Below are 25,565 nucleotides of genomic sequence, written 5' to 3' on the forward strand. Positions count from 1 at the left end.
ACTGACTTAAGATTTAACTAAAACAAATCAGTGTATTGAAATGCCATACATAAATAGTAAATAGTATTGTCTTCATATAGGAAATATTAGAGGCATTAATATCAAAACATATATAGTAAATTTGAACAGTTTTGAAAAGTTTGTGGCAAGGTTTAAAAAATAAAATCCCCCCCCCCCCGTCCCCACAAAATAGCCAAACAAACACCAGCAGACCTCACTAGAATGGTAGTTCTTGTTACTTTCATAGTTTCCCAAAACTGTTGGAGAATGTTGATGTCACTTTTTCTTTCTCTTCTGTCTGGTAGTGGTTGTGGATTCTCTGTACTAACATCAAGTACTAGTAATGAACAAGATAAGGTTAATAGGGTTAAGAATTTGCCTTTACTCTTACATTGTTTTTGTGGAAGCTGCTTTGTATGCCTGCCAGTTGAAAGGTAATATATAAATATTCAGATTTTTGAGCAGGGGCTTTGAGTCAGTCTTGACTGCTGGTGGTTGCCTGGACAAGTCCTTGCAGTTTTCTTGGCAAGATTTTTAGAAGTGGGTTGCCAGTGCCTCTTTCCTTGGGCTGAGAGAAAATGACTGGCCCAGAGTCACTCAGTTGGTTTAATAGCTAAGGCAGAACTAAAACTCATGGTCTCCTGGTTTCTAGCCTAGTGCCTTAAGCACTACACCAAATTGGTTGTCTAAAATATTCAGATGGCTGGTCATGAACAAGTTAAGAAGAAACAAAAAATAAAGTAGCATTACAATGGAGAAGATATATAGCTACTGTTGTGGGGCTATTGGAAATAGGCATGCAAATGATATTAAAAAGAAAACACTGATTGAAGAATGGATACCTAGAGGTTAGTCTTTAACTAAATTGATCTAGGTTCTTCCTTTGCAGTAATCGTAATATGTGTGCATTCAAAATACGTATTCTACTCCCCCTTGCATTTATAACATTCATATTTCATGGGAACCAAAACTAAGTATTCCAGACTTCTCAGTACAGTAGACTTCAACCCAAACTTCTTATGTACAAACAGAATGTCAAAGACTGAGCTATGAGCTTCTGTTTACTCAGTGGAGTTTCTGAATCCCTTTCCTAAGCCCTCCTTCTTAATTTGCTGCTCAGCATGTTACTCCAAATACTGGATGGGGCTGGGAGTGATTTCTATGCTGTGAAAGGATCTCTCCTAGAGTCTAGGTGGAGAATAGAAGCTTAGTGCAGATGCAAACACTTGTATGAAATATAAACATCCTTTTGATCCCAGTCTCAAACTTCAATTTGAACTGTAACTTAAATTTGCAGTTTCAAAATCATGCCACAGTTGAAATGAAATTCCATTTACCCTAAACTCACATAGTTAGTCTTTTTAAAAAAAATATGCAAAGCTGTGACATCAAAAAGAATAGAAGGGCGGTTTGGCAAATAGACTCATTTTCAAAGAAGTGAAATCTACCAAGAAAGGAGAGATACAGATATAATAGCTGGGCATGGGATGTCGTGAGGAAGAGATACTGAGCCATGTAGATCTTCTCAATTAATCCAGCTGTAAATTGTAAACTAAAACCTTCTGGCAATAACTTTCCTGCTTGTCATAGATTGTCTTTAGCATTACTGTGCAATATGCTTTCCAGGATTCTCAAAGAGAGAATACTGCTTATGTAACTGAATATTATTTCCTTAAAGCCTTCTGTTATTTGAATTCCTAACCTCTAGGCATTTGAGATGCATTCTCAATAAGCCTAAATATAGAAATCAGAGATCTTTTAATATAATTCCTTGCAGTATAATATACCCTTTCACAAACCAATCTATTTTCTTGCCATTTTTGGTGTGTTCCTCTTTTACTTACTCAATAATGAATAAAAGAATTTTCAAGGGATTAAGAACATCGTTTTTTTAAAAAAAATTATTTATTAAATTATGTGCTTACTTAAAAGTTCAGTGATGTGAATGTTAACATTATAAAAGGCATTTTAGAAACGTGTATAAATTAGAAATGAAAAAAAAATGAATGGAGAGGCACTTCTAGTGTTAAATATCAATCTCTGATACATAATCATCTCTTCCAAGCTCCTAAAAATGACTCTTGGTAACTAGTTCAAAGAACACAGAGCAAAAATTGATACAGGATTAAACATGTATTTGCATTTAATATATAATTATTTAATGCATATGCATGCTTTTGGGAATCTCAATATGTATGGAAAAGAATTGAACCCCTCCCTCAATCGCTTCAGTGATATATAGGGCTGGGTGACAGAAATCTAAACCACCAGTAGACAGCACCAAAGCATTAGGGTATTTTGTGTCTCTTGGCTGCCATTTAGTGGCTGTCTGGATTTTTGCAGTCATGATATGGTAGCCTTAGTCTTGAAGACTGGATTGCTCTTTGCATTGAAAAGATAACAATGGTGTCAATGGGAGCTTCCCCGCTATTATAAATAGCAGCTTTAGGACAGCAATTATAATCAGGGCACAATAAGAAGGAAAGAGTTATGCTGTACTCCCTACCTGCCACTCTCCTGATGATTATTAACCCCCAACCTCAACAGCTATTTGCAGCTTTTAAAACTATGCATTAAATATATGCATAGAACCATTTACACGACCAGCAAGTTTAGCTGATAGTTCCATTTTCCATGGCCAGATTTAAAACCAGGTAGATGGCAATAGGAGTTTGTATTGTGTGTGGGAATTTGCGGCTAACACCAATGTAAAACAGAACAAGCATGAGGAATCACCTTCTACAAACCAAATCCAGCCCATCTTCTTCACTCTTCAAGCTCACTTTTTCCTCTGCTGAACTGAAATTTTAATCAGTTGAACCAATTGCTGAGCACAGGGACAGAGGGGAAAGGTTTGTGGGAAGATGATTCTTTCTTTCAGGTTCTAGGCTGCAATGTCATCTGTAGTGTGAAAATGCAGTTGACTGCCTGAGGAACCAGTAAGTATGTACCTCGGCAACACTCAAGGAGTTGAAGGTCCACAATGTTCACTGCCGGGATATGTCCCTGATATATGTGCCTGGATACCAGTTAATCTCTTTGTTGAAAAAGGTTACTCATTCCTTTTTTATACAGTAATTTTATTAAAAATTACAGTTAAAAGGATAAGAACAAATACAAACTAAAAGAAATAAAAGAATACAAAGAAAAAGTGCAGAAAAGAAAAAATAGAAAAATAGAAAAGAAAGAAAAAATAAGAATATAGTAAAGAAAAAGAAAAGACATATTTAAAGAAATGACTTCCCCTTCATCACAGCAAATATAAAAATGTTACTAATTTATCACTCTCTCTTAAAATATAACAAATGATCTCTTTTTCTCATATCCCATCTCTTATCTGTAAACAAACTTTAAAAGCCTCCTCGTTCAGTCCTGATCAGCAAAAGTCCATTAAGGGTTACCAGAGATAACAACAGATCTATTTTAACCTTCATCAGATAAACTAACTGTATATTCCTTCCTTTTACTTTTAACAATCTTGATCTTTAATCCCTTCAAAATACTGTCCTAGAACTTGATTTCTTTTCATTTTTTCTTTGTCCCTTCTGACAAAATTCTTCAAAGCTTTAACAAGTCTTTTTTGTAAATCCAATATTGGAAAGTTATCCAGGTCACTCTCTTGATTTGTTATTTGTATTTCCCTTCTAATTATTAAGACATCAGCTGGTTTCACCTGTATGCCCAATGCAACATCTTTTTCCATATTGTTCTTGTAGCCTGTCATTTTTAAATCCACTTTTGGATCAGTCTCAGTCTTGTCTGGTAAAACTTGTTCCTCTTCTGCAGCATCTTTTAAACATAGTCTATCTATAGAGGCAGGCACTCTTAAAATTAAACTTCTGGGTCCATTGTTCAAAAATATCCTGCAATATGTCCAATGTTAAAATATTTTGCTCCATTGTGTATTAGTAAGTCAAGTTTAAGTGTTCTCCTTTAATTGTAATCTTTAGTTCCTTCTGGTTCCCTCTAGTGTCCAACCTTCAAAGTCTCATCCTATCATTTTTTTTTTAAGAATTCAAAACAAAAGCATTTTCCCACAGGAAAGGTTCTCATAATTAATTCCAAAATCTTATTTCAAATCCATCTGGACCCTTAGTCCATTTGTAACTTTCCAAAATCAAAGTTCTAATCACCTTTTGCTGTTTATTCCAAAAGAAATTTGGAATTTACAACTTCTTTTGCTAAGGATTGAAGGAAGTTTACTCAACGTGGTAAAACATGTCAATCCAAAGGTTCCTAATAGCTGAAAAGCAGTTAACAAGCAATTTCTGAAAGTAATTGGAAAAGGAAGTACAGTGGTACCTCGGGTCATGACCAATTCGGGTCACGAACAGCTCCATTCGCAAAATTTTGCCTCCATTTGTGAACGCTGGATCGGGTGACGAACAGGATCGCGGCCATTTTCCTTCCCGTGACACATGGTCGTGGCTTCCTGTAGGGAGGGGACTCTCCCTCCAAGCAATAATCGCCTCCCCACCCGCCTTCCTGTCCTCCACGCCAGAAGTCACCTCGAGCAAGGTTAGCGTTCTCTCTCTTCGTACTGTACTTTGTGTCATATTTTTGTGGTTTAAAAACAAACAAACATATGGTTCAGAATGGATTAACCATAATTACATTGAACCTTATGGGGAAATTTGATTCGGGACGTGACCAAAATTGGTTGGCGACCAAATTCAGAGGGGTCAGAACGGATTAACCATATTTACATTGAACCTTATGGGGAAATTTGATTCGGGTCGTGACCAATTTGGGTCTCAACCAGAGTCGCAGAACGAATTAAGTTCGTGAACCAAGGTACCACTGTATGTGAACCCAGTGTCCTTAAAAGCCCTGACTGTGGTTTCAGCAAGATGGCTTTCCCTTGTCTCCCAGAGCCCTAAACCCACCAGAGACCCCTGTCCTGTGGTCTCCTTGCAAGGAGCACTTGTGGGCAATCGCAAGTCCTCTTCTTGTCTGGAGAGGAATTACGAAGAGCTGGACTACTTGTTGGCTCTTCATTCTGCTGCGCTTGTCAAGTAGAGCTGTCTTCAGTTCTCCATTTCTTTCCTGGAAGTCATCATTCCTGATGATATCCCAGGGGACAAAAAAGGACAAATATTCTGTTAAGAAAATAGACTCTTCCGTTTGATTCATTGATTTTTTAAGAAATTCTCCCCCAAAACAGTAGCCCATGCTTCTATCGTTTCTTCTTGGTCAATTGTCAGACGGCTTTTAAATATTATTATTTACAGGTAACTATCATAGAAAAAATAATCCTTTCTCACTGAACTCTGTAATTTATCTCTGTTTTGTTGGTTCTGTTTCCTCAATCTAGCAAAGTCCCTCATGGCTGGCTGCCAAACTGATTATAAGATTTAGTTTTAATTTCAGCCTGCTGTAGACAAAGAGACAGACTGTTTTTTTTTTTTTTTAAGTATGATTTTATTAGTCATGAAAGACACTGAGATTTATCTTGGGAAAACGTGTTGAAAATAAACCATGATGCATAAATCATTTTAAATTTAAGACTGGATTTTTCAACTGTATATGCTATAACTGTCTGGCTTTCTGTGTACAAAATGGGCTCTTGCTTCAAATTTCGCTTCCCCTCCTTCCTCTGCATATGTTTATATTTTCTCTTGGGTTTTCCCCAGCCATAACTCTTGTGCCAGTCTACTACATTTTGTAAAAATACTGAAATAGTATTTGAATTTGTATTTCTTTCTTCCAAACTATTTTTTAAAATAAAAAAATAGCATAGGTTCTCTAGTGTAATGATTGTACATTGTAATTTTGCAGAAGAAGTATATTTACTTAAGCTGTAGAAAATCTGTACAATGTCTGTTCATTGATGTATGGTCTTAATATCATTTTGAATGGTGGGATTGCACAAGTAGTACAAACCACTTACATAGCCAAATTGCAGAGAGCGCCTGTCTTGCCATCAGTTATCCTCTGTTTATTATGTTTGGACAGTGGAGTTGCCAAGGCATGGAGCCAGGCTTATTTTGGAGAAGGCTCGGGTCCTGTGCTACTGGATGAGGTACGCTGTACAGGAAATGAGTTGTCTATAGAACAGTGTCTAAAGAGTTCCTGGCAAGAACACAACTGTGGCCATAAAGAAGATGCAGGAGTTTCATGCACACCCCTGGAAGGTAGATAGAAAAAGAATCACTTTTCTGAACTACAGTCAGTGCACGGATTAAGGTTAATGGACACAAACTGGTTGAATACCTTTTGACATAGTTCAACAGTACAGAAGGTGACACTCCTTAGTGCAGATCAAAGGCCTCATTCTGGCTTCTAGAATGTTTTGGCCACATTTAACAACAAGCACGAAGGGAAGTACCTGGGTCTGATGAGGCAAAAGACTTATCTTTCTCAATGTAACATAATTGCAGAGACTGTATATAGAAATTATGCATCAGCATCTATGAACAACTCTGCAACTTCTGTTTATCTTCCTTTAGCATATCTTGTACTTATCCTAAACATTTTTAAGCACCTGTTGATTTTTTAAAGGAGGATTTGCTTCCTTAAAAGTTTCCTGTCACTTGGAAATTGAAATTACTTAGTAGTGGAGTAGCTCCTGTTCTGTGAAGTATGAAGAATGTCAAGGATTCAGAGCCAAGATTGCACACGAAGAAGCACCTGCTATTTATTCTAAAAACACTCTGGTTTTCCTTAAGTAAGACTCTTTTGTGTCTTACTTAACCCAATTAAGATCCTTGGGCAGTGTAGAGTGGGGAGTGAAAGGACATTTGTTTGTGTGGGATTTAAGAGAGCATAGAAAGACACAAGTTAAGGATATAGCTTTGTCTCTCTTTTTTCCTTCTTTTGTCTATACAGTTTTGTTGCGTAGCTTGTGAGCCCCTGGGATAAGGAATTACACCTTTTATATTTCTATAATAATAATCATGCAGAGGTGCCTCGGTAGGACTAATTACAAATAAAGCAAATGTTCTGTAATTTTATTAACATATTTATATGTACAGCAGGAAACTGAATATCAGAGTGTCCTTCAACCTTCTGTTTTCCATTTAAATGTTGAAAATAGTTATTAGCTAGGCTTATAGCTGCTCTATTTCGTAGTGTGGTTTCTTTTCTCCAATAGTTATCTATTAAAATAAATTCTTGTTTTGAATGCCACAGATGGTGCAGTCCGACTAGTTGCTGGGAAAGGCAATCATGAGGGACGGCTGGAGGTGCTTTATAATGGACATTGGGGCACAGTCTGCGATGATGGATGGACTGAATGGAACACGCAGGTGGTTTGTCGGCAACTGGGCTTTATGTAAGCTCCATTTATGTGAAGCTGTGAATGACTATGCAGAGCAACGCTGATAATACTTCAGTGTATTGCACCTGGTTTGTTTCTTTGCTTTCTGATTAAAATCTGCTCGTTTAATACCATGTCCTTGGAGAGGTACAACAAAGGACAGTGCAAGTTAATGAAAAAATGCTAACCTGGTTGGAAAAAAAATGGCCAGAATTATTATGTTTATTCATTTATTTTTGCAGCATGAACTGTAATTCAGCTTGTCCTCTCTGTATTGGAAGTTCCAATAAATGAATAATTTGTCATGAGAATATTGAGATTCTAATATAAACACAGAGATTGATATCATAATTGGGGAAATACAGACCTAAGAATTGCTTTGTCTTGGACAAGCAATCTGGACAGTTGTAAAATCATACGTTGTTTCCTGCAATCCAGTCTTCATATTGCATAGATTCCAAAATGTTGAACTCTGATTGACCCTCACCGTGTTCATACATCACTCTAAGGCATAATACGATTTATTTCATTTTGGCTTAAAAGCATAGTGTGCGATCCCAGCTATTTTCATTTACAAGTCATGGTTTATGGCTTAGCATGATGTATGAACCCAGCCAATTGCAGTTTATTCAATAGATTGTTGCTAGCAGTCTTGACTTCTGGCTAGCTAGATCACTGATTTAATGCTTAAGTGTTTAGACCAGCAGATAAAATTCGCAGTGCAGAAGAAAGGAATGAGGAGAGGGTATACATGTGGTTAATTTAATTTAATGTATTAGATTTATGAACATAGATCAAAGGAGTAATTAAGCCACCAGTAGCATTACATTTATAGCTGTTACCGGGGTGAAATATGTAATTCTTCATATGGTGTTAGAATGTTGATTTTGAGCCTTAATAAATATAACCATGGATTCTACCAATAAGTCTAATTTCAAAGTGATAAAAATTGAACAATATTTATTCAAAACACAACAGATTTCAATGAAACCAAGACTGATTATAGAATATATTTATACTATATAGTATAGTATATATTGGAATTTTTTACACAAATGTGTATCACTTTTAATGCTGAACTATTGTCTTTTTGTAATTATATGAGTGCTAATCTCTCTGTAAACAGGAATGGGAAAATTGTTTCAGAAGGCTACCTAGAAGAAAATACAGGACCCATCTGGCTGGATGACATTACCTGCTCTGGAAAAGAAGCTAGCATCCTGCAGTGTTCTAAGGGGGAATGGGGACAGCATGATTGCAGCCACCAGGAGGATATTAGTATAAGTTGCTATCGAGATAATGACAGCCACAAAGTCTTGTTAGGTAAGCTGCCTTTTGTACATGGAAGTCTGGTTCTAAAATATCAAGGGTGCTTTGTAGCATTTTTGGGGGAGGTTGGAAAATTAGTCTGAAAATCAGGTGTCTTCCAGTTGTGTTGAAATTATAGCTCTTGGAATTCTCATTCCTCCTGGAGTTTCTTTCCCATTGCATTTGGCGAGCACCAGGTTGGGAAAGCAAATGATTGGCAAGCAGAAGTCTCCATTTCAATCACTGGATTTTCCAATTAAATAAGAGAGCCCTTACCTAGCCCATTGGAGGTACGTTTTGATAAAATAATATTGAGCAAGATGGATCAAGACTGGGTTTGATATAAGATAACTTTGTATGCATAACTGGAAAGCAGTGCATCCAACTGTGGGCCACACAATAATTGGTTGTGTATCCTTGAATTAGGAAATATTAAAAATTAATACATCCAAGCAAAATATCAAAGTATCCCTCCAAAATATTAAGATCTAATCCCAACATGAACGCTGGACAGAACAATTGCTCAGTTGGGGAAAAGTTTTGATAAGTAAATGGTTATTTTAGACTTTTTGAAAAGCTGGCAGTAATGGGACCTGACAACTTCCAGTGGCCATGCATTGCAAGTATAGGGCAACACTGAGAGCCAGTATGGTGTGGTGGTTATGGTGCTACACTGGGAACTGGAAGAGCCATGTTTTAGTCTACCCTTAGACACAGAAGCTGGATGACTTTAAGCTTTCGCTCAGCCCAGCCTATCCCACAGGGTAGTTGCTGTGGGAAAAATAGGAGGGAGCACTGTGTATGCCATGTCAAACCCCTTAATGAAACACATGATATAAATCAAATAAAATACAGAAAAGACTCTCTGGTTTCTTCTAACTACCTTACAGTTCTCAAATGTAGCAAAAGATTAGAGTTTAAAAATCTGCAGACACTATTAGGGCAACTTAGTGTGTGATCATCTCTTACCTAATAAAGACATCTGTTGAATATTTCTTAATACTACAGCTGTATCTTCAAGCATATTGTTAAAGAATTAAGTGTACTATAAGATTGAAAACCTGAACAACAGTTTCAAATTTATTTCCATAGCCATGTTTCTTTGTCTGCTTCTGAATCTGCTTTCTTTTTATACATAATATCCCAAATGTGTTATTATCCAATAGTATTTCTATATAGGGAAGACAAAGTGTATTTCCAGGAATGGAAAATTTAAACTCAGAATAACAGGAATTCACATCTTGGTGCCAGTTTATATAAGCACAATGGATTTGTGTTACAATGCTCATAATACATAAAACGAATCTGTCTGGAAATCAAAATGGTATGCTATCATTTGGTTAAATAGATCCATATGGTAAAATTCCTTTTTCAGTACTGAGACTTATATTTCAAAAACAGTATTCCAAGTAGTAAAAGTCAGTTGACTATGACCTAAACTTTTCTATAACTAATGCCCCGTGTTGCTTCCCAAGAAATATGAATAGAACTTATATTTACATTATGCAGGATGATTTCCATGAAGCAAGGCTTCTATTGTTGAGCAAACAAATTAATGAAGGTTGCAGAAATCAGAGGATTATTTAATTTGATTTCTATTATAAATGTTTTGAATGAATTAAACCTTGATGGTAACCTTATAATTACCACTGTTTATTCTTTTTCTGAATTAGGGTTTATAATAGTAGTTCCACTAAAAAGAATTCAGTTGGGTAAAAATAAATAAATCATTTGGAAGAAAATAAAGATTTCCAGGATTAGATTGAGAATGTTCAGCCACTAGTTCACTCTTCCAAAAAGGCTGATTAGTTTTGCTCTGGCTTAACATATATGAACTGGGTAAAGAGTTATTTCCTATTAGAGCTGATTTATACGGTTACGTTAGTGTATTATGATTGTGCTCTGAGTATATCTTTTTGAATTAAAGTAGTTATCCATAACCATAACTGAGACCACATTCACTTCATGGTGGCCATATGTTGGCATGCATAAGTGTTGTTTGAGCAGTGTAGTGTGACTGTAATAGTAGTAGCATCATGAGCTATTAGTAAAGATATTTTAGTATTCCAGGAGTGAAAAACTTGGACTTCCTGATATTATTGGAGTCCAGATATCAATCCAGCCAGCAGGATCATGATAAAAGTCAGGAATAATAGTCAGGAGAACTGAAATCCATCAGCTTCTGAAATGTGTTCACAGTCTCTGCTGTATGTATTTATCTGAGAATACTTACTAGAACTTATTTTTGAGTAGGCATGTATAAAATGGTCTTATAAAACATATGTAACAGGTTTCAGAGTAAAAGAAAACATTAAAAGGGTATATCCTTGATATCTCAGTCAATGGAACAATTTCTGTTTGTTTTTGTTAATGCTCTATTTAAAAAGTAATTTGAATTTTTAATTTTGTAAATATAATAAAATCTTAGTAGCGGAAGACTTTCCTATAATACTTTACTGCTAGATTTTTGAGGAAGCATATGAGTACAGTATAATGCATTAATTATGTTTAAAATTTCCTTGTGTAATGATGATTGCTTTGACTACAAAACCTTTTGGGTATTGATAGTCTGCTAGATTATTTCTGAAAGAAATAATAAAGAATTATAATAAATTCAAAATAACTATATTATTCTGAAGAAATAATAAAGAAATTTCAGAAAGAAAAAAATATAATGGAACCAATTTTATTTTTCAATTCCTGTTAATGTGGGAATTTTGAGAGTCTTCTTATGTGAACGTCCAGGCCATATAGATGAAGCAACTGGACCAAGTTATAGATCTGAAAATGTCCTGTTCAGAATTCAGGTTTTTTTCCCCCACAGGGAACATATTTTTTCCATGTGGCTATATGAATTGGAATGTTTGTTCCTAGTTAACAACTTTCCTTAAATGTTATGAGAATTTTGCTGCTGCTATATCAATAGTTATTAATTTATTCCCAGGGCCTCCTATCAGATTGATGGATGGTGAGAATAAGAAAGAGGGCCGAGTGGAGATCTATATTAATGGCCAGTGGGGGACAATTTGTGATGATGGATGGTCTGATAAGGATGCAGCTGTGGTATGTCGACAACTGGGCTACAAGTAAGAGAAGCCTTCAGCCTGGTTTTCAGAGAGTAGAGTATAATCTATCCTTTGTGCAAATTCGTAGCTTAACATATTGATAATTTCATATATTAAGATAAATGCTGTGTTTTCCCTTTACTGTTTTGTTATTTTAATATTGTCTTAATAGTAAAAACAGGAAATGGAGATTGCTTGCATGTATGTATGTATGTTTATACTCCCACCACCACATAAATCCATCAGCAATCTCCATTTCATAACTTTGTATCTCTCACTCATTTATGCCCTTCACATTTATTTGTACATACATTTAGTATGTATGTGTGCCCAAATTAAATAGTTAGCAAACACATACATGCACACAGAGAGACACTAAATTTTAATTACAGTTAAATCAATTGGTATTCCTAAAGAGTATGGTCCAAGTGACACCTAATCTACCACCAAAATGTAATTTCTTCACCTGATATATCATGTGTTAATTTCATGAGATTGTTATTTACAAGGGAGTGCAGTGCTGAGTAGTTGCTACAGCGAACACTATATACCATGACGGTGTTATTTAACCCTCTGAACTTTTTTTTTATTAGCACCTATAATATTTCTTTGCAATAAAGGTTCTTTCTATTAAGAAGGTAGAAAATATATCTAAACTAAAAAAGAGAAAAACAATTATGGGAAAGAACATATATTTTAAAAAGACTTCTCCCAAACTATGTTGTTTAGATTCTGTCCTTGATTTGTAAAAATAATTCCTTACTGTACTAACTCCACACTGTAATTTCTAAATGTAATTGGGCTGACTCAGAACTGAATCCAACTCTCTTCCCAAAATGTTTTTAACCATTTTTTCTTTAAATGATAGCTTCTCCAGTTTCTAAAAGTCTCACTTAATTTCAAGACAGTACTTTGCAGCATAATATAATCTGTGTTGAAATAAAAAAATATTTTATTTTCACACTTTATTTGCATGTCCAGCTGAAGCAGAAGCATTTGTCCCTATCAGACAACAAAAATTGGACATGATTTTGCAATCTCAGAGGTTTGAGCCAGATAGTCCCAGTTATAATCAAGATATGATAAATATTTCTTAAGGAAGCTAAGCTTGGTCATATAATTTACTGAAGGGTTTGTTTCTCAATGCTTTAGACCTTTAGGGTAACTATGTTCAGGCAAGTGGGAAAAGGGGCAATGTGTCATGAGAAAAATGTTTGGTTACAAAGAAAAAAAAATAGCCATCTGTGATCCAGAGAACACCAGAGTCAGAAGAAGTATGTAAACATAATGCATAAAAAGAGTGATAAAATGTATATACTATTTCCTTCAGGGCTGCTGTGTATATGATAGTTGTTCTGTTCATGAGTATTCACAATTTTTAGGGTTAAAGGTATATTACACAGTTCATGATTTTGAAATTATATGGGAAATAGTGGATTGAGGCATATGGCCAAATATCAGATTTCTGTGAAGTATTAACTAAGCCACATGGGAAACCAGGTAGAACTTCATGAAAATTATCTTTGAAAGATTAAGGCTATTTGTATCAAAAAAAAATTTTGCTTACTGAGACTGGGTTTAGTATGAAAAATATCTAAGCAGTGAATGAAAGGAAAGTGGGGGGGCCTGTGAATCTGTTTTGCTTATTGTATTAAACATTTAAAAGTAAGATAAACAATGCCTGTTCAGAATGAATAATTTCCCTTTAGGAAACCCAGTAATTGAATCTTATAGAATGCATAATCAAAAATATTTATTTACTTTACATTCGTGTGTGTGTGTGTGTGTATCTGTATGCATGTGTATCTGTGTGCATGTGTATAATACATTGCTGCCTGCATTTCCTCACTGTGTTTTGTAAGTCTATTTTATATACAGAGGAAAAAAAAACTTGAACAGCTGTAGGTCAGTGATACCTTAATGAAGATACGATGCAAAATTTTATCTGCATCAGATGTCCCTGAAGAAAATCTCTTATGCATGTGGTTTTGCTTCAAGGAGCAGAAGGAAGATGAGGTTGTATCTCATACAACACTTAGTTAATAATTTGGCCTGTGCCAGCATTATAGTAAGGAAAGTAATATTTACCTTACAAAGGGACAAGATGTTATTTTGTGACTTTTCAAAACCAGATCACATTATTTGCTGGATAATTTCAGATTAAAAGAGATTTGTTCTGTATTATCTATCACTGAACTGGTAAGCCTCTCTAAATACTAGGTAGGACATTGGGACTTTTTATTTATGTGCTAACTGGAAAGTCTCCATAATACTGTGTATTTTTTCCACTTACAGAATTTGGATAACTTAAGAGAATATTAAAGGTGTGCTACAGTTTTCTCCATGTGTTTAAGTTTTATAACCAATCAAAAATAGCCAAAGACAGTAAAAATATTTTTTAAAACCCTGTTTCTATAACCCAAAGTTGTACTGCATGATCCCTCGCTGAAAATCAGGCAGTAAATTATAATAGTTAAACAGATTTCAGTGTGTGTTATTTATTATTTCAAATAGTGTTTAATAAATAGTGTTTAATAGTGTTTAATAAACTTGGCAAACAAACCAGCCTGTTCCATGAGATGTGCTAAGGTTTTAAAAGATAGATGAATATACAGTAATAGTATTTCATAATGGTAGCTGAGAAACTAGTGATAAAAGTAAGTTATGTTATCTTTCGAATTATGCCACATACTTTTCATTTACAACTAGTACTATTGACTTGATATTACCGAATAAATAAATTTATGGAGATTTGCAATACAATCTAATATAAAAGTTAGATTTGGCCAAATGACCAACATGGTGTTGATAAAGCATACAATGTTATCAGATTATTATAGCCTAGTCCTTATTTACAGCAGGTAAAGTGTTAACTATTTTTTGCAATACTACAGATAACATAAACTACTATTCCTTGCAAGACTAAATTATTACAGTATATTAATGAGGCATGTATTCTTTTCTTGATCAAAAGCTCTTTGGTCCAATGAAGGTAGTATGAATGGGAGAAAGAAAGAAAAGCGTTTTTGCAAATACCCTCTTCTTGCTGTTATTTGTCATATATTTCTGATACTACTCTGGAAGAACCTGCTCTACTCTTGAACATGGGGATGTGGGGGGGGGGGTAACATTTAGCAGCACGGATTTAAAACTGATGAAAATTCAGAGTAAGATAATACTTTTTTGAGGGCTAGTAAAAACAATGTATGAACTTTTGACTTCTCCAGAACTCTTCATCAGGTAAGATGCTAACATAAGAGAGCATGAGATGAAAATAAGAAAATCCCCAAATTGGTAGATGTTAGAGCCATGCAGTTCAAACTCAGTCTTGAGATAGGAGGATAGACGAGATGAAGAATTCTGGAGTGTTGTTCGGGTTGGCACATAATGGTATATTTTGCTTTCTTTCTGATGGATGAAAATAGCTATGATTGCTCTCAGTGAAAATTGCACACACTCGTTTCTGTTCATGCAAATATTTGCTAGTTTAAAAAAACCTCTGTTTGTGGAATAATATATTTAAATACAGGTACTGCTTTCAAGCTGGTTTTAAAAAAGTAATCGTGAGAGCCTTGGATTTTTTAAAAATAAAATTATTAACCACAAAATTATTAAAAAATAACTATTAAGTAAACTTTATCATCCAAACTACAAAAGAATCTCATTATTCTCTAGTATTAAATCAATCTGATGATGAAAATTCCTCATAGAAGCATTATATGGTTACTAAATAAATCCAAGCCACTATTTGTAGCCTTTGAAAATTGTTAATATGCTAAATAAAAATGATTAATAAGCTAAATAAAAATTAATATGTTAAATAAAAATGATTAACACACTAAATAAAATAATTTGAAAAATAATGCTGTAACTAACCTTTTCCCATATGATGGCCAGTCTTAGCAGAGATGGCCAAAGGAAATTACTGAGGTTTATAGTTTCAGGTGATATAAGGATTCCATATCTTGTTCTTATTGCTGCCATTATTCTTTATTTTAAAAGTTGCCCAATCGGTTTTATTTTTCTTTTCTTTTTTCCAGAGGTTCATCACGAGCAAGGACTATGGCATATTTTGGGGAAGGAAAAGGTCCTATTCACGTGGATAATGTGAAATGCACTGGAAATGAAAGATCCCTCATTGATTGCATTAAACAGGATATTGGCAAACATAATTGTCGTCACAGTGAAGATGCTGGTGTCATCTGTGACTATCTTAGCAAGAAAGCATCCAGTAATAAAGGTGAAATATGTATAAAGTTCAATCATTCTCTTTGCTGGAAATTGTAAAGAAATATTGGGGAGTGTTTTTTTTTTAGGAGGGAATTGTTTGATGACTTTGCTTGTCATTTAAAGGGCTTCTCAGTATTTACTGGTGGGAAAATTTAACTTCTCTGCTTTGGGTCCTATTTAGATTCTCTTGCTTCTGTGTGTGGTTTAAGAATATTGCATCGTCGCCAAAAGCGGATCATTGGTGGAAAAAACTCCTTAAGGTAAATTACAGACACCCAATTTGAAATCACAAAACCGTGCCCTCCTTCCCCTGAGCTCCCTTTGCTCAGGTGGCACCACACCCTGCTTCCCGTGGCCTCCTTTGGCTCGCAAACAACCCGCACCAGGGCACATTCCTTACCTGGGACTCCCACTGATTCCCAATTAAAGACTCACACGTCTTAGGGTTATGACGGCAACCAGGACTGCCAGGATTGTCATCACTCAGTGATGGTGTCACACAATATCATGCTTTACGACCACATTGCTTAGTGATGGCTGTACCTGTCCAACTGCCATCATAACCCAAGAATTATATAATAATATGTATAAGTAATATGTAATATGAAAAGACCTAGATCTCTTAAGAAGTCTACAATGCTGTGAAATGTGGAAGGAAAGAGAAGGAGAGGATAACCAACAGCAAGGTAGATGGACTAAATTACAGCAGTGATGGATATACTTTTGGAAGATCTGAAAGATCAGGCTGGGGACAGATGATTCTAGAGAAAATCTATGTGGTGTGTTGACACCAACCTGATGGTGCATTATCAAGCAATCAAATACAAAAGTAAGATTTAATTCATTAATGGAAGATGTACCTGGCTTGCACATGAAAGTCTGTGTCTGTGGACTCAGACCATACCATTTCCAGCTCAGTAATCCAAATTACTAAATATCTTGGATAATTGCTGCCAAAAACCCACTTTTTACATTTATAAGAAACATTCATGTATGTAAGTGTCTTATTTTACTTTCTGCAGTGGTATGTTGTGTTGCAGTTTCTCTAACACATGGCTGCATTTTTTTGAGAAACATTAGGTGATATGGAAGAATTGCAGAGGCAAACAGATGTGAAAAAACTCTTGTGTGAGCAGAATTCCATTAGTGTTTTGCGGTTTTTTTAAATGCAAGTCCTTCAGAAGTACACCTCTGATTTTTTTAAAAAAAGGGGAGGGAGGGAGAGAGAAGCCCAAATTAACAAGGTTTACTTTGAATATGATGGGAGCTATGCTTATCAATATCTATTCTTATTTATTGTATTAGTGATGATGAAAACAACCAGCAGTTCTATGTGGACCTTTTTCAAATTAAATGAATGTGTCAGACATTAAGAATAACAGTTAGCAAGAGTTCTCACATATGGCTGAATGCCTGTCACTCATTATTTCTACAGATACTACTCCCAAAATAATCATAGCATTGCATACCTAACTTGCTAAAATTCTCATGTTTGCTTCATGTTTTTCTTTTTTATAAGTATGGATGTGTCAAAAGAGGCTGGCTGAATAATCTTAACTATGCTCAGATAAATTTAGAATAAAGTGGTTGAACAAGTTTCTATCTCTTGTTTGGTGAGGGATGCACAACAACCCTATTCACACACAAATACATAAACATATGCTTCTTTTTGAACAGTGGAACATTCATATTAATTATATATATTCTGTGTCTAGAGGTGGCTGGCCCTGGCAAGTAGCTTTGCGCATGAAATCATCCCATGGCGATGGAAGACTTCTGTGTGGTGCCACTCTTATCAGCAGTTGCTGGGTGCTCACCGCAGCGCATTGTTTTAAGAGGTATTGCTGCAAAATTCACAGGGGAATATGTTAGCAGAATAGTCAGTGCAGAAAGGCAGTACAGAAAGACAAAGATAGTAAAATGTATGGGCAATTCTGGCATTGCTCAAAGGAACAACAGTTGCATTTTTAAATCATACACCATTTATTAATATTTCATATATATTTTAAATTGCTTTTACTTCTGCAGTCCAAATGCCTTCATTAATGTCATTATTCTCAAAAGCTTGGACTTACTTAAATAAATGGAAAGGGAAAGGGAAATCATTAGGTGTGCGCTTCGACATAAATCAGGTTTCCCCAACTAGGCACTTTCCAGACGTCTTGGAATACAACTCCCAGAATTACCAGATGGGTGACTTTTGGAGGAAGATGTGTACTCACCTAGCCTGGAATGAATGAACATACAATGTACAAATCTGTAACTCTTTCAGTCATTGTATAGGATCAATCTGTAAATAAACAGAAGAAAGGAGGTAAACACCTGAGTAAGTTTGCCTAAGCTACATTACTAGTTCCTGAACCTGAAGGAACACTATGTTATACAATATACAATAGCTTTTATTACTAAACGTAGGTTTAAGTAGTCCAAAAACTGAATATATGTAGTCAAGCCATTGATAATACCTTGCAAAATGATACTAACATTTAATCAGTTGGTTGATCTAAGAATTGTTGGCTAAAGGAAATGGACCTGGCACTTTTCTACATATAGTATGCAAGTGCTAAAGAAATAACTGTATCATGATACATATTGAATAGTTGTCCAGCACAAATGGCCAAACAGCTTTTGAGATTTTTCCCATGTGATGCTTTAGCCCTATATGTAAAATAATAATTTTATGGGAAGATGCATTCTTTATGAAGAAATGTGGACCAAGTGTTATGAAAAAAATCTGTTCCATAAAACAACTGAAAATAGCCAATTTAATTTATTACACTGAATTTTCCTTTGGTTAAATCATAGCCTTTTGTCTTCATTGGCCTGAGGATTTGACCAGGAGGATATTTCAACATAATGAAAAAGGAAAATATTAATTAATGTGAATTACATATACTCATACTATATGAGAAGGTGTGTTTTTTTCAAAAAAATGTAAGTGGAAGCTAGATTGTTGAAATGGTTATTATTTTCACCTTTATCCCCAAAAACTCACAATATATGTTATATGTGCTTTTTTTCTTTATTGTTGGAGCCAATTCTCACTTTTCAAGGTGCTAACATTCAAGATGCTAATTTTGTGCTGGATTGGAGCAATTGCTGGTGTTGTAGAGATAATTATTACATATTCTACTGATATAGTATGTTTACTATTTTTCTACCATACTATATAGACTTGAAGGTCAGGATGAAACAAATTGAACATGCTAGTATTCGGCAGAATATGTGTTAATTTCACATCCTTCATCTTAGTCATCAAATAAAATAGAAGAAATATAATAGACCATGAGAGGCTTTTAAGATCAAATCTAATCTGGGCCTGATGAGAGGGAACAATCAGGACAAGTAATGAAAAGATTTCCAAAAGTTGGGGCAAGAATCCAGGACTGAATAGCAATAAAGACAATAATGGAATCAGAAATCAGGAAAGGAAATAAACTCACTCTCCTTTCATATATTACACCCCTGCTTGTATTTCAGTGATAAACTGTCCTAGCTATCACTGACCTCTTCTGCATTTTTTTGGAAAAAGATGGTGGGGTCATCAGTGTTATAATAAAAGCAGAATCCTATTTCAATTATTTTCCCTTCCTTCTTCTCTTCTTTTTGGTATGGCAACAATACTCGAAACTATGTGGTGCGCGTTGGAGACTACCACACGTTGGTACCCGAGGAGTATGAAGAAGAAATTGGAGTACAAGAAATTGTGCAACACACAGAATATAGGCCTGACAGCAATGATTATGACATTGCACTAGTGAGGTTGCAAGGAGCTCAAGAACAGTGTACTCGCTTTAGCACTCATGTTTTACCTGCCTGTTTGCCATTCAGGCGGGAGAGGCCACAGAAAACTACTAATTGTTACATCTCTGGTTGGGGTGATACAGGTAAAATTGCATGTGTATTTGTATGTGTATGTATGTGTATATACAGTTATATACATACACAATTGTATGTGTATGTATGTGTATATACAGGTATGTATGTATATATATACTTTTTTTTTTTTGCACTTTTAGTTGCTTAGTGCACTTGGTGATATACAGGTATGCTAAGTACATTAAATATCTAACCTTTCTGGCACCCTGGAAAAACGTGATTTGAGGCAGCAAGGGTAAGTCATTGGTTGTTCTGATGAATCAAAGTTTCATCAGTTAAACTACCTATCAGTTAAAATGGAGGACAACACTTCTGAATTGCTTCAGCCAATGTCTTCATGGGGGTTTTGCTAAACTATTTTGAAACTGTTCTGCTGCCATTTCTTCATTGCTTCTATCTCAAAGAATTCTAGGGCATAGCTAAAAATTTATTACAGTAGTCCTTGCTTAACCACCATTCATTCAGTGATCATTCGAAATTATGGCTGTGCTGAATGAATGGTAGTTATGCCCACTCCCCAAAATTATGGTGGTTGCAGTGTCCTCATGGTCACGTGATCAAAATTCAGGTGCTTGGCAGCCCACCCACACTTACAACCACAGGGGTGCTTCAGCATTCCCCACCCGCCTATCTCCACCCTCAATTCTGCCCTTTTGGCTGCCCTGTACTCCGCCGCCTCTGTTGGCTTTGCCACCCTGTGCTCCACCAGCCCTGCCACCCCAGCTGACCTTCGCTGTCTTCTTCCTCCCTCTGCTAATGAGGTGCACCTGGCTTGGCCCTTCACGAGGCAGCTGCTAGCCGGGCCTTCTTCCCGAGGCCATGGTCGGCCCTTGTTCAGTTTGAAAGCCACACGAGAAGGCTGCACACAGCCTCAGGAAGAAGGCCTGGCCAACAGTTGCCTTGTGAAGTGCCAGACTGGGCACACCTCATCAGCAGTGGAAGAAAATGGTGAAGGTCGACTGGGGGTTGCAGGGCCAGCAGAGTGCAGGGCGGCCAAAAGGGCAGAGATGGGCAGGGAGATAGGTAGGTGGAGTGAGTTGAAGAGGCAGTCCCTTACCTTACTGAGGCTCAGGGCTGGGAGGGACCAAGCAGGCATGGCTTGGATCTGGGTGGTCCCTCACCTAATGACTGGGTGGGATTCGGTTAATGACAGCAACTGGGACTTCCAGGATTGCTGTTGCTAAGTGATGCATTCATGTGATATCGTGCTTTATGACCACATTGCTTAGCGATCGAAATTCTGGTCCCAATTATTGCCATTAACTGAGGACTACCTGTATGGTCGAAGTTGTCTAACTGAAACTCAGCTAGGTTAAAATTACTCAGTTTACCCTACCACCTGCTGTCTTCATCCCATTCTGGCCAAAAGTGAAAAACTAAAGAGGAAGTTTCAAAATGCCTGATACAGTCCATGCATGTTTTTCGAATTAACATTTGAAACTGAATCATATTTCCACTGAATTCTGAATCACAAACTTGAATCAAATCAGGACTCCTTGAATCCCAGAATTCCAAATCAAACTGAATCAGAATTGACTTACATAAACCTAGATAAAAAGTTGCTGTTGGACATATTTCCCAAGTTGTGCACATACTTTATACTAGCTAAAATTGCATGCTAAGTTTGAATATGAAAAGACCGTGAAAGTATAGATTTCCTGAAGTTAATTTCTGTCACAGTAGGAAGGAAGGAATACCCCCAAACTCCCCATTTTACAATGCTATTCAAACAATTTTTACAAGTTCAGTAAACACTGATTTATTTTTGCAGGATTTATGATGTATTACTGTGTGTTGTTGATATGATTTCATACAAAGACCCTGCTGAATGGCCTGATGCACAATCTGTTTTGTTAATATTTCAACAGTTTGGTAAAACAAAAAGATTTAAGAATAAGCATTTGCTTGACATTCAGTATTTTAATTCCACTATTTTCCCATCAGGTAGAGCCTACTCTCGAACGTTACAGCAAGCTGCTATTCCCCTTATTCATAAGAGAATTTGTGAAGAACGGTATCAGACAAAATTCACAGGGAGAATGCTCTGTGCTGGTAGCCTCCATGCACAAAAACGTGTAGACAGCTGCCAGGGAGACAGTGGTGGACCATTAATGTGTGAACGGCCAGGAAACATCTGGGTTGTGTATGGTGTGACTTCCTGGGGATATGGGTGTGGAGTCAAAGACTCCCCAGGTGTCTATACCAAAGTTTCCTCTTTTATACCTTGGATAAGAAGCATAATGAAACTATGAATGTTACTCGTTGCACTGGGGGAAATACTTCTTTTCCATGTATGTAAAACATTTTGGATATTAAAATAGTTCATCCTAGAAGCAATTTTGACTTGAACATGTAATTCTGCCAAGACAAAACAGCAGTGATTACCGCTGCATAAATCAGCTCATTAAATATATAAAAGCTACTATACATCTGTATGAAACATATGTAGCATTTTTATCTTTTTGTACTGTGACAACAAATTTTCTACACTGAACTGTATCTCCTACTAGTTTCAAAGACTGAATTTTTAACTGACTTTATACTGTGTTTTATCTTTACAGAGGAGTCATCCTGCTCTGATTCCATTGTACATTAAAGAAACAGTTGAATAAAATATATTGTAAAATGTCAAAGATTCTTTAACATTTATGTGGAAAATTATGGTTTTTAATGGTGTGGGTAAAGGCGGAGTATAAACAGATAAAGCCTTAAATATCCGCTCAATGACAACTCATTTTTTTAAGTAACTGCTAAAATGATTGTACTATCATATAACATCTACAAGACTTTACTTTTAGGCTGTAATGGTATATACTAGTTTCCCCAACTTGTTCTTTGCTATATTGGAATAAAAATCCTAGATTCCTCAACCACTCTCATTCAGAAGTTATTGCCCAGTAGGCCAGTGGATTCCAACCTTTTCTATGCCCTGCACCCCGAGGAAATGTTTGATTAATGTTTGCACCCCCTACAAAAGTAATATGACATTTGAAGATAAAGAAGTCTAATTTCTAATTTTTGAACCACAAATTGAACCACATACAATACTGTGGGTGAACAAATTGAACTTAAAAAAATAAGCTTTTAACTCAGTGCATAAAATGCAAATATTAATTGAGTAATTAGATTCTAATTTATTCAGAAAAAAATTGTAAAAGGTAAATTCAATCCCAATTGTGAACATACAGTTCAATGACTTATTTGCTCCTGTTCCTCATTCATAATTTTGTCAAAACGTGGAACTTTCTTGCTGACTGCGATCCGCGGGTCTCCCTGTGGATTCAGGCAATTCCTAGATTTTTGTCTTGATTGACAAAAAAGAACTTGAATCCAGATTCACACAAGTATGTTGTTGCAAATGGAATGAGGACATGGTGTGCTTTTCCACCAAGTCTTAAGAGCATATCCAGTGCTGCACACCAAAACCACTCCAAAGTCTTGCTTTCAAATTGCATTTCAAGAGCTTGATTTGTCTGCAAATCCATAAGATCTTCTTTCAGCAATTCATCATATGATATTTTCTCCAAATTCTAGGAATATGGATTCATGATCCATTCTTCTGAAATCTTCAGGTCTCTAGCAGCAAAATATCCATCAAACAATTCTGACAACATTTCCAAATGAGCCACAATTTCTTCACACACAGTAGGAGTTACGGATCCAGCATCATCAACCATCTCTCAAGGATGGAAAATTTGAAAGACTGCCTCTTTCCACCCTTTGACGCCAAAGACGTAACTTTTCTTTGAAGGCATTCAACTTTTAACAAGCCTTCAATATGTTTATCCCTTCTCCCTGAAGAGAAACACTCAGGTCATTCATACGAGTGAAAATGTCAGCTAAGTAAAGGTGAATTCCTGTAATTCCAATGTCCCAGCTAGATTGCATTTATGCTTCTCCAGAAAAACTTTGATTTCTTCCCACAGTTCAAAGAAGTGGGTTAAAGCTTGTCCTTGTGACAATCAGTGGATTTCTGTGTGGAAAAGCAAAACTGAATGATCACTTCCCAGATCCTTACAAAATGATTTGAGGATGCAATGGTTCAAAACATGCCCCCTGATCCAATAGATGATCTTCACACAAGCATCAAAGACTTTCTTTAAATTGGGAGGCAATGTTTTTGATACCAAAGCATGCCAATGAAGAAAACAATGGGTAACTTGCAAGTCTGGAATCTCCCTTTTCATCAAAGCAGAAAAGCCAGATTTATTTCCAAGCATTGCAGGTGCCCCATCAGTGCACACAGAACCAGTGACTTTGATATCTAGATCATGTTTGGCAAAGACGTCTTTCACCAACTGCATCACATCCTTTGCAGTTGTGTTTGTTTTCAGATCTTTACAAAACAGGAAATCTTCTTTCACAGCACCATCATTGACATACATCACTAATGTTATGAGTTGACTACAACTGGACTCATCCAACTGAACAGAGAAGACTAGCTCTGACATCTGAGATGACTTGGTCCAAAATATATTCACTCAAATCACTGATTTGGTTGTGAATGACATTATTTGATAGGGGCACCTGTTCAATTTTTTTTCTTGTTTCATTGTCCAGGATAATTGTTGCCATTTCCAGTGCACATGGCTTGATGAGAAAGTTTATATCTCTCTCGAATTGGGCAGTGGGAGATTGGAGTGTGTCTGGAACAAATGTTACCTCCTGTCTCCCCCACACTCCTCAGTTTTTCACATCATATATGGGGAAGTCAGTGGCAACGAGGGAGGTGTTTGATTGGCTGGACAAAGTGGGGATAAGCACAGGATTGGCCAAGTGAATACCGCTTATAATGCCCACCTAATGATCCATGTAACGGTAACCTTACTTTAGTTCGCTAAACATGCATGACCCTTTACTCTTCTTCCATTTTACAGTTTCTCCAGATAAAACTTAAAGAATCCCATATCTTTTCCTTTCTGCTTTTATCAGTCAGGTAAGTAGAATATGGGCAGATAAATTGAAGTTTAATGCTGTTAAACATTTAGGAATTTAAAAGGAATGGGTCAATCCCTTCTTCTTAAACGACAGTTCTAGGTAACAGTAACATTTCAACATTAATAAAAAGGTGGAATCTTTGAGACAAACTATTTCTGGTTAATTTCACTGTCACACTTACGTAGGGTTTTTTCTGATTAATTCTAGTTATTAGTTTTTATTTATTTTTATTTTTATTCATAAATAATTTGTTATTATACAATTAGCTAATTTTGGCTAGATGCTGCCACCAAGTGGGGCTTCCATATTAATACACCATCGTGATAAAGAATGTAACGATTTACAGGAATTGCAGCTACAGTAATCAGTTTACATATAATGATGCCATCAGTCGGCTACCTTTGCTTTCATGGGCTTTTCTAATACATTAAGGCTTGCAAAGTTTTGCCTCAAGATTAACCTTTTACACATCTGACAGAAGAAAACAAAAGGAGCAGGAAACAAACACAAATAAGGTCCCCTATATACAACTTGGGCCAACATGGCATAGAATTAGCTGTCAGAAGCTACATGCAGGATCTTCAGCTCTTCCCCAGTATCCTATTGAATGTCTTCTGACCTGAGGGGCCCATCTTCCAGGACTATATCATCAGTTCTATCCATGATTTCCTTGGTAAAATACAAAGTGGTTTAGTGTTGTCTTTTCATGCAGTATAAAATGCCTTGTTGTCACTAAAGCAATCATCTACCTCTAGCACCTTCCTATATCACTGATAGGTTGTAAACAAATTATGCCAGCAAACCTGGAAAATGACATTCAGGTAGTCCTCTACTTACGACCACAACCTTGGCTGCTAAGTGATGTGGGCGTAAAGGAAGCCATCATT

The 25,565-nt window shown here is 36.1% G+C and overlaps 1 protein-coding gene across 4 annotated transcripts in view; it reads left to right on the forward strand.

Annotated features, from left to right (window-relative positions):
• PRSS12 (serine protease 12) overlaps positions 1-22,573 on the forward strand; it is a 43,230-nt gene extending 20,657 nt beyond the window's left edge. For all 4 annotated transcript variants that reach the window (XM_088132921.1, XM_088132920.1, XM_088132922.1 and 1 more), the window contains 9 exons: positions 5,956-6,134; positions 7,132-7,273; positions 8,385-8,581; positions 11,511-11,652; positions 15,672-15,871; positions 16,043-16,121; positions 17,577-17,698; positions 19,470-19,748; positions 21,685-22,573. In XM_088132921.1, coding sequence (XP_087989047.1) covers positions 5,956-6,134; positions 7,132-7,273; positions 8,385-8,581; positions 11,511-11,652; positions 15,672-15,871; positions 16,043-16,121; positions 17,577-17,698; positions 19,470-19,748; positions 21,685-21,992 — 1,648 coding nt within the window. In that variant the 3' untranslated portion in view covers positions 21,993-22,573. The remainder of the gene's footprint in view (positions 1-5,955; positions 6,135-7,131; positions 7,274-8,384; positions 8,582-11,510; positions 11,653-15,671; positions 15,872-16,042; positions 16,122-17,576; positions 17,699-19,469; positions 19,749-21,684) is intronic.
• Positions 22,574-25,565: the final 2,992 nt, after the last annotated feature.

Source organism: Python bivittatus, unplaced genomic scaffold (assembly GCF_059951505.1).
Source record: "Python bivittatus isolate LINGU-HERP-01145 unplaced genomic scaffold, Pbiv_v1 ctg000070_np1212, whole genome shotgun sequence".
Classification (NCBI taxonomy): domain Eukaryota; kingdom Metazoa; phylum Chordata; class Lepidosauria; order Squamata; family Pythonidae; genus Python; species Python bivittatus.